The sequence below is a fragment of the Lathyrus oleraceus genome, chromosome 5 (assembly GCF_024323335.1).
Source record: "Lathyrus oleraceus cultivar Zhongwan6 chromosome 5, CAAS_Psat_ZW6_1.0, whole genome shotgun sequence".
Classification (NCBI taxonomy): domain Eukaryota; kingdom Viridiplantae; phylum Streptophyta; class Magnoliopsida; order Fabales; family Fabaceae; genus Lathyrus; species Lathyrus oleraceus.
The window spans coordinates 220,053,555-220,064,062 of NC_066583.1; the positions used below are offsets into that span (position 1 = coordinate 220,053,555).

General features: G+C 42.2%; 1 protein-coding gene across 1 annotated transcript; it reads left to right on the plus strand.

The window, feature by feature from the left end:
- The first annotated feature begins 7,116 nt into the window (after positions 1 to 7,116).
- On the plus strand, positions 7,117 to 8,571 carry LOC127079811 (uncharacterized). The gene has a single exon (XM_051020179.1). The coding sequence runs from the start codon at positions 7,117 to 7,119 to the stop codon at positions 8,569 to 8,571; it is 1,455 nt and encodes a 484-aa protein (XP_050876136.1).
- The last annotated feature ends 1,937 nt before the right edge of the window (positions 8,572 to 10,508 follow it).

Sequence of the window (10,508 nt, forward strand, 5' to 3'; positions counted from 1 at the left end):
GCAATTAAAACAAATCACTTCCTTGTGCTTGCAATCAGCTATTGCATGCCCAGTCTTACCACAACGAAAACATCTCTTTACCTCGACAGTGCATACATTACTCTTATGACCAGCCTGACCACATTTGAAGCAAACTATACCAGCAGGAGCACCTCCCCTACTAGTCCTCTGAGCCGGAGCAGCTCCTTGTTTCCCTTTTCCAGCTGGAACATCATATGGCTTGCCACGGTTTTGATGTTGCTTGCCTCTGCGATCACTGACAATCTTGTAATGAGCATTATTGTCCTCTTCAAATATCCTGCAGCTATCAACCAACTCAGTAAAAATGCGTATCTTCTGATACCCAACAGCCTTCTTAATTTCAGAGCGCAATCCATTTTCAAACTTGATGCACTTTGAAAATTCAGCACCAGCACCAGTGTAATGAGGATAAAATTTGGACAACTCCACAAATTTCGCAGCATAATCAGTGACAGACATGTTTCCTTGCTTCAGCTCAAGGAATTCAATTTCCCTCTTGCCACGGACATCTTCCGGATAATACTTCCTCAGAAATTCCCTACGGAATACATCCCAAGTAATGACTTCACCTGCCACGGTCAACCTCTCGTGAGTCTCTAGCCACCAGTCATCAGCTTCGACTGCTAGCATGTGAGTACCATACCGAACCTTCTGAGCTGGAGTGCAATCCATAACACGGAAGATTCTCTCAATCTCTTTCAACCATCCCAAGGCTGCATCTGGATCATGCTTCCCTTTAAACACTGGCGGATTCTCTCTCTGAAAAGTCGCCAAGCTACGTGACCCAGCATCACCACCAGCATTTGGCAAGTTCTGCACCGCTTGTGCCATTGCTTGCATTGCGGCAGCCATTGCAGCGTCATTCCTTCCAGCCATTTCAACTTATCAATACAACACAACTTAACGTTAGATTAATAACAATTACACAATTGTTAGACAGTAACGACACGACAACTGGCCGGACGGACCGACCTGCTCTGATACCACTAATGTAACACCCTTCTAAATACCCCAAATATTTAATTAAAACAACAGCATATAAATCAATATCAGAGTAATCATGCACCAAGGGTGTCACATAATACTTCACATAATTCACCGTAAAAATCAGTCATGCTCATTATTTAATTCAACATAAACACTTCTTTAAAAATTCGCAGCGGATAGAAACATTCAACATCTGTAATATCTTAAAATTAACATTTATTCAACAATTCAAACATCCCGTCCCGATGTTACATCTATCAGAGCATGACCCTCTAACCACACTAGACTTCAAGCACTAGCTTCTATTCGACTCACTGCTCGTTACCTGAAAAACATAGCTGTAAGGGTGAGTTCCTCAATCGATATAACAAATATTATAATTTATCATGTTATGTTAAGTAATTCTACACGTTAATCACCCTAATTATATCATGCATTAGGCAACGGCACAGTCAACTCAATTATCATATTCAAACACAACGTAAAGGCAACTCAATAACAACATAAAATGCAACTCAATGAGACTCGACTCTTCATGCATGTGGTACCATTTGGAGTAAAACTCCCAACTTAAAATCATTGCCAGTTTAGTGGGCATCAAGGCATAAGCCTTCAACTTTCAACTTAAAATTTTGCCAATCCAGGCCAACGTGGTGTGAGCAAAAGCCCCATATTTTTGCCAATCCAGGCCAACGTGGTGTGAGACGAAGCTCCGACTTAATGCATATGGATGTATATGACATGTACGACTTGAAACTCTAACAACATAATAGCAACAGCAACACAACAGCTTTTCAACAAAACAACTTAAATCAACTTTGGCTCATCAGCCTACAACTCAGTATTTTTCAACAAAGCAACTTAAAATCAACTTTGGCTCATCAGCCTACAACTCAGTATTTTTCAACACAACTTAAAATTTAACTTTTCAACATAATTGCATCAACATTTCACAACACAAACCCAACAATTTTTATTCATCAATTTAACTGCAATAAGGCAACTACCAATCGCATTTACAACATAAAAATCAACTATTTTCCACACTGCAACAGTGTTATCAAGTTTCGCTGCTGACAAAAAAACCATCATGCACGTCTACGAACAAAATTGAAGGCTTTGAGTCGACCGTAGGGGTCAGCCCAAAGTTCGCGGTCGGCGCAAAGGCTCTGCTCAACTGGAGGGAGTCGGCGCAAAGACCCCTTGCGTCGACGCATGGGGTCGACGCTTAGCTCACGGGTCGGCGCCAAAATGCCTTGCGTCGACGCATGCAGTCGGCGCATGCCCCACGGGTCAGCGCACGCCGACCCTATGGTCGACCGCTCGCGCGCAGACTCAGATTTTTCTGAGTTATTCCAAGTTCCGTCAGCTTCACGCAGATCAGGTTTTCCGGCCGCTTCCGCATCTAAAACCCTTTCTAAGAAAACCTAATTTGTCTTTAATTTAGTAGTGTCGAATCAAGTTTTTAATTGTGATCCGTGCTATAGTCTAACATTTACGACTCACACAACTATCAATTCAATTTGCAGTTTTTAACACGGTTTATCCAACGTCAATTTCAGCATATACAGTCCCAATTAGGGTTAAATCAACGGCTTATCACTACCCATGACATGTTAATCTATAATACCCATTAACCGACGATAAACCCCCCTTACCTGAGATAATCCGGCAATTCTCTAAGCTTTAGCTTTTCCGTTCCTCAACCGTGCTTTTCGGCTCTTTGCCCTTTTTCCTCTTCTCTGCAGCTTCTCTGAGTTTCACGTGAAATTTCTTTGTTAAGAATGAAACCCTTTTCTTTATTCCCACTTATATATACATTCCAATTATTATTATTCCAAAATAATAATAATAATAATAATAATAATAATCCAATAATCCAATTTATTTAATTAAATTAATAATTATATTATCAACTTAATTAAATAATTCTTTTTTTCTTTATTTGGGGTGTTACACCTTACGCTTGGGTATTTTTCGCGCCGCGACAGCTGGCGACTCTGCTGGGGAAAATACCCTTCTCCTAAGCGAGTCAACCCTAATTTAGTTTGTTTTGTGTTTGAGTTTTTGCTTTTATGTGTTTATTTAATTCTTATTTGTTTTATCTATATATGCCTTTATTATCTGTATTTCCAATTGTTGTGTTATTAATATATGGTATCATTGGAACTTTCTGGACTATTGACATTTGTGTGAGGAAAAGCTCTATACCCGAGCTATGAGAAAAACTTAAGTTAGGATGGTGGTTGTGTAGTATTGACCTGCGAGACATCAGACTCGTTAGGTTGATGCGAGAACCCCACTCAGATGAGATCCCTTGAAAGTATTACTGTCTTACGATTAGTCGTTTTAGCGGTGATACTTTCAACCTCGATCTATGATTCTGAGGACCTTTTGTAGAACCCTGAACCTATGGCTTTTAGGACCGATGGTTGTGTAGTGTTGACCTATGAGACTTAGGACTTGTTGGGTTAATGCGAAAATCTCACTCATAATAGATCATTCTTTGAGGATATTATTGTCTTACGAGTAGTCGCTTGATGATAATATTGTCAGGTGTGATCCATGACTCTGGGAGCCGTGTCTAGAACCGTGGAGTCGATGGTTGTGTAGTATTGACCTATGACACTTAGGACTCGTTGGGTTAATACAAAGACCTCACCTAGAATAGATCCTTTTAAAGATATTATTGTCTTACGATTAGTCGTTCTGACGATAATATTCTTGAATTGGGTCCATGACTCTAGGAACCTTTTAAACCCTAGAGCTTACCTGTGTTTGTGTTTCCTATTCCTAGAACCTTTCCTCCATGAAGTAATTAATCAGAATGTTCCAATGATCACCTACCCAACTGTACATACATAAACATAAAATATGTCATAATCATAACACATATGACATGTGCATATTTTCAAGGGACCTAAAGACTCGTTTGATTGCAGGCATTCAGAAGACATGGGTAGCAATCAAAAAAGTACTTATTCATTCAAGTTCAGGAATCCAAAGCTAGGATTGATTAAGGGGTTGAACTCAGATGTGAAAAAAACAGAAGGAACAACTTTTGTGTTGAGTATGGTGACCTGTTGACTATCATGAACACCGAGGTGGATGCTTGGGCAATTTTCACTTTGGCACAATTCTATGATCCTCCCTTGCGGTGTTTCACATTCTAGGACTTCCAGTTGGCGCCAACATTGGAAGAGTTCTCACATATAGCAGACATTGGTATCAAGGATGAAGTCCCTTACACCGGTCTAGGGGAATTTCCTACACATCAATAAATAGGTTCATCTATACATCTAGATAAAGCGGAAGTGAAAGCTAATCTTGGACCAAAAGGAGACACTTTGGGCTTCACTTTGAAGTTCTTAGTGGGAAAAGCTTCAGATTTCAAAAGTAAAGAAGATTGGGTCGCTTTCAATGATGTGTTAGCCTTGATACTCTATGGGATTGTCTTGTTCCCAAACATTGATGACTTCGTGGACATGACTGCTATACGCATTTTCTTGCTCAAGAATCCCATTCCCACCTTGCTTGCAGATGTTTACCACTCTATCCATTGGAGAAATGAGAAGAAGGGGGGATGATCCAGTGTTGCGCTCCTTTACTGTATAAATGGTTCTTATCTCACTTACCAAGCGAAGGGTCTTTTGTTCAGAACAAGGATAACCTCAAGTGGTCTCAAAAAATCATGTCTCTCACTGCCAATGACATCACCTGGTACTCTCGTGTTTATGATGACGTGGACATAATCGTCAAATGTGGCAACTTCCATAATGTGCCACTCATAGGAACTCGAGGTTGCATCAATTACAACCCTGAGCTTGCTATGCGGCAACTTGGGTTTCCTATGAATGACAAACCAGAAGACAAGTTGTTAGAAGGTTTCTTGCTGGGAGAAGGAGTGAAGGACTTTGATCTGGTGAAGAGGATAGGTCGTGCCTGGACTAAAGTTCGTAGAGAAGGAAAAAGGGAGCGTGGAAAGAAGAATTGTATAGCTAGAGGGCCATATACAAGTTGGGTCCAAGCCAGAGCTTCTCAAGACAAACTACCATACCCTTATGAGCCTCCAATGCATACAAATCCTCCAGAACCTACTCACGTCACTATGGAGGAAGCTAAAGAGCTCAAAGTTGTCATCCAAAGTTTGGAAAAAGAGAATGAAGAGCTATGGTTGAACCTTCTCCGGATTACTGAAGAAAGGGATAATCATAAGTGGGAGCTTGGGCGGAAGAAAACACATCTTCAAGCAAATGTGGAAAGGACTAATAAGGAGGAATATAAGAGAAAAAAAGTCAAACAGGGGTTAGATCAGGCTGACAGCTGCTTGAATACCGTCAAAAGCCAACTGAAAGAGGCTGAGAGGGATTGTCGTGAGAAAGAGAAATGGTGGAAGCTCGCCACAAAACAAAAGAAGGAGATAAGAGAGACGCTTGAGGCTGAGATAGCCAACCTCAGTGTTTCACTCTGTGAATCAAAAGAAAGGGAAGAACGAGAACGCCGCAGTAAAGAGAGTGCTCTGGCTGCTACTCAGGTTACACCTGAAATGTGGAAAGGAAAGTGCCAAGAGGCTGAAAACGTTAATGAGTGGGAACGATACTGGAGAGGCCGACATGAATCTTTGCTACGAGAAGGTGAAGATTGGATGAACGCAAGGGAGAATGTGAATGCTAGTTTGGCATCCTATGAGGAAACCATCCAGTTTTTACATGAACAAAGAAATGAGTATCGAGACAAGTTTGCCAGTTTGATAGACTTCTGTAATGGCATGGCTAAGAATGTGCCTTTGATGCTAAGATGTGCTCTGGAAGACATAGAAAATGACAACATCCCTCTTTCAGTGACCGAATTTATTTATCTTTGTGAAGACATGATGAAAAGGTTCAAAGGAGAGTTGGAAGAGCTCAACAAACAGAAGCCTACAGTCTAACCCTGTCGTTTTGTACTTTCCTTTATGTTTGAAAGAATATTTTGAACTCAATCCTTGTACTCTGTTTTGAATTGAATGAATGAAGGATTTTGAGTTTCTTTTGTACAAAAAGTTTGGTTCCATTCTTGTTTTATTCCCCGTGATCTCTTTGAATGCTTGCTAAATAACAAGGAATTTAACACGGTTCCCTGAAAATAAAATTGAACATAAGCATAAAAGACATTTTTTATAGCCACGTGCATCAAAGTATGCATCATGCATTTCATTTCTCAAAATAAAAATTCATTTCATTTTTTCCTCGTCTCCAGTAGTTCAAGCTGATTCCTCAACGTGCATACGCTACCCGCTCCAGCACAAGAAGAATCATGGATGTAGTTCGAGAAGAACAAGCTGCCTTCAGAGAGGAGATGGACTATGTCAAAAGCAAGATTGAGCAGATCTTTGAGGCTATACAAGCTCTGGCTAGAAGGGAAGAAGAGGCTCGTGTTGCCGCTGCTGCAAGGAACGATGCTCTAGTTCAAGGGGTTGCTCTTCAGTCAGGACCTTCAGTTCCTATTCCAAATCCCGTTATCTACGGTCTTCCTCCAGGTTTTGTTCCACCGCCTGAAAGAACTCATGTGCCTCCACCTGCGCATACTTCTGGAGTAGCTGATGGAGTCGCTGTGCAAGGACCTCCAATAGTCAATCAAGTAGTCATTCCCCGCACTGATGAGGAGCTCTAGGACGAGTTTGAAATGCAGAATTACAATGGAGCTACTCCAATGGTGATCCCTACTGCTGCCCAAGATTCTAAGGCTATCTTGATGTGTCGTGCTCTAGCCGAAAAGCTAAGAATCTTGGAAGGACATAACTCAACCTGATTGAGTGCCTTGGAGATGTGTCTGGTCCCAGACGTGGTGATTCCTCCAAAATTCAAAGCACCGGAATTTGAAAAATACAAAGGCCTCACATGTCCTAACATACACTTGAAAATGTATTGCAGAAAAATGGCTGCCTATGCCAGAGATGATAAGCTCATGATCCATTGCTTTCAGGACAGTCTAATTGGGGCATCTTTGGATTGGTACATGCAGTTGGAGTGTAGCAACATCCACACTTGGGATGAGTTGGCTGAAGCATTTGCAAAGCAATACAAATATAATACTGACATGGCACCAAACCATACTCAACTTTAGAGTATGGTCCAGAAAGACAGTAAGTCTTTCAAAGAATATGCGCAACGTTGGAGAGAATTGGCTGCAAGGGTGCACCCACCATTGGTTGATCGTGAATTGATTGACATTTTCATGGGTACCTTGCAGGGCCAATATTATGAAAGATTGATCAGTAGTGTGTCCACAGGATTTTCTGACATGGTGATCGTGGGAGAAAGAGTAAAAGAAGGACTGAAAAATGGTAAAATCCAGGGAGGTTCCAGCAGTCAACCAATCTTGAAGAAGCCTTTCAACGAATTCAAGAGGAAGGAGGGTGAGACTAGTGCCATTTCTTCTCAGAGGGGGAGGGAACCATACAAGGCTCCTGCTTCTGGGCCTTATTATCAGTACCCTTACGTAGCGGCTGCTCAATATCCAACCATGCCTTACCGTCCAATTTCTCCTGTTCCTATTCCAGCTCCGGTACCTCACTATCAAGTTCCAGTTCCTCAATATCAAGCTCCACAACCTCAGTTCCAGGCTTCTCCACCTCAACATCAACAGAGAAATCAACAGAATAATCAACCACGTCCAGTTCAGCAGCAACGACCAAATCAACAGAGGCCATATCAACAGTACAATAATGTGAATACCACTCCTATCCCAATGACTTACACTCAATTGCTACCGTATCTGATTCAGAATAGGACTGTCGTGCCAAGGGCATTACCTCCAATGCCGAAGCCGCATAAGCCTTGGTATGATGAGAATGCTAGATGTGCCTTTCATGCTAATTCAGAGGGTCATACAACAGAGAATTGCAAAGTGTTCAAGCTCCGGGTCCAAGAGTTGATAGATCAGAAAATATTGTCTTTTGCTGATGTTCCAAATGTGGGGAACAATCCTTTGCCTAAACATGATGGTTCAGGTGTCAATGCTATAGAAAGTTCAATTGATGATGGATTGATAAAGGATGTGTTTAAGTTGAAGACTCTTTTAACAGTGGTCCATGCTAGATTGATGGAAGCAGAATTGATGAATGGGGTACATGATAATTGTGTGGTGTGTTCGTCCAACCCTGATCAGTGTGGTGAATTCAAAATTTATCTTCAACGTTTGATGGATCAGCGGGTTATTCAGTTCACTAGAGCAAAGGTTGATGAGGACGTTGCTGTGATTGTGCTTGTATTTGATCAAGAGAGGCTTCCCAAGCCTTTTGTGGTCCCTTATCAGAGAAATGTTGACCTAGAGCCAATGAAGAAGATTGAGCCCATGGTTATTTATGTTCCCGCTCCATTCTCATTTGACAATACCAAAGCAGTGTCTTGGAACTATGAGCCTGTAGTTTATGTGGGTAAAAAACCAGTAATCTTGAAAGAGCCAAATGTGACTAACATCGCTGGAGCTAGTGGTGTGACTCGAAGTGGAAGGGTTTTTGCTCCTGAAGTCATCCCAAACAAAGCAAGTGCACCAACAGTTGAACCAACGAAGGGGAAATAGGTGAATCCTCCAGAAGCAGGAGAAGGCTCATCTAAGAAAGTAGTGACTGCTGAAGAGGATAGAGAATTCTTGAAAATCATCAAGAAGAGTGACTACAAGGTCGTAGATCAGCTCAACCAAACTCCTTCAAAAATCTCCATTCTTTCTCTACTTATGAGTTCTGAGGCTCATAGGACTGCTCTATTGAAGTTCTTGAACGAAGCTTATGTGGCAGAAGACATCAGTGTTATTCAGTTTGATGACGTGGTTGCTAATCTCAATGCTAGTAGTTGTTTGATGTTCACTGATGATGATTTACCCCCTAATGGGCGAGAACATAATATGGTGCTTCATATCTCCATTCAGTGTACAAATGTTACTTTGGCTCGAGTTCTGGTGGATACAGATTGATCCTTGAATGTGTTACCTAAGACTACCCTGGCACAATTGAATATTGAAGGGGTGCAGATGAGACCCAGTGCTTTGATAGTGAAAGCTTTTGATGGGTCTAAGCGAACAGTTATTGGGGAGATTGACCTTCCAATCCTGATTGGTCCTCAAACTTTCCGTATTACCTTCCAAGTAATGGATATTAGGCCTGCCTATAGCTATCTGTTAGGTAGACCTTGGATCCATGCTGCTGGAGCTGTCACCTCGACACTTCACCAGAAGCTGAAGTTTGTTACTTCTGGTAAGCTGGTATCAGTATCCGGAGAGGAAGATATTTTCGTCAGCCATTTGACTTCTTTCAGATACATTGAAGTAGGTGAAGACATTGTTGAAACTCCTCTCCAAGCCCTTGAAATGGTCAATGTGGTCCAGACTAAGCCGAAACTTGTTGAAGAACCCAAGGGGGTCATGACCTCGTGGAAGAGTGTGAAAGCTACAATTGAAGCTGGTTGCCCTGTGTCGCATCCGCGAAAAACAACCGGCGGGAAAAAGCAAAACAAACAGAGCTGCCACCGTGCGTTATTTATCCCAAAGAGGGAAAGGAAACGCTCGAAGTAAACCTGGAAAAGACATGGTCTCGCGACCAAAGAGAGATGGGATCGGGAGTCGGTTATGCGAAGGGAAGGTATTAGCACCCCTACGCATCCGTCGTACTCGACGGGATCCACGCTCAAAAAGATAGAAGAAAGGTTGCTAAACACTGCTCAAAGAATGCACACACACACTGGAAAGAAACACAGATGGAATAAGAGGGGAAATGGCTCGCTAGGATATCGCATCCTATGCCTACGTATCTCATCTGGAATGAGAATCAGAGCTACCGTAGTTCGGCTCACGCACGCCGAAACAAAACCAACACAGGAAACCGACTGCCAATCGCTGGACTTACGTCAGACTCCACCAACAAACACACACAGGAAACCAACTGCCAATCGCTGGACTTATGTCGGACTCCAAGCAAACACAAAAGCGGTTACCCGGACGCTGAGTCGTCAAAAAGCAACAAAAAAGTTGAACAAACAAGCTAACAGGGAGTCTGGTACTCGAGCCTGCTAGCTGTCAAGCAAACACACACAAAAAAGAAAAAGGGTGCCCAGAGAGACCTCGCACGGTCTCCTGCCTACGTACCTCATCTGGTATGAGGATCAGGGCGACGTAGTTCCCCTTAACAGGGGAGAAACTACTTCTAAACCAGAGACTGGGAAATGACAAACTAGAAGGGAGACTGACTCGAGCCTAATAGTTATCATGCAATCCACAATGGTCCTAGGTTGAGGTTTCTATCTAACATGCACAGGCAGCAAGCTATCTTAATCAGCACAAACCAAGTCATCACAAACGCAAAAGCAAGCACACACTATATACAAACAGATGGGCTCACACAAGGTTAGGCTTTAGTCAAGGGGTCATGTCAACCTCGACAAACAAGCCACTGTATCAGGGTGATGTTAGCTCTTAAGCCTAACATTGAGAGTTAGGGTGAAGAAGATGAAATGGAGATGAGGGGT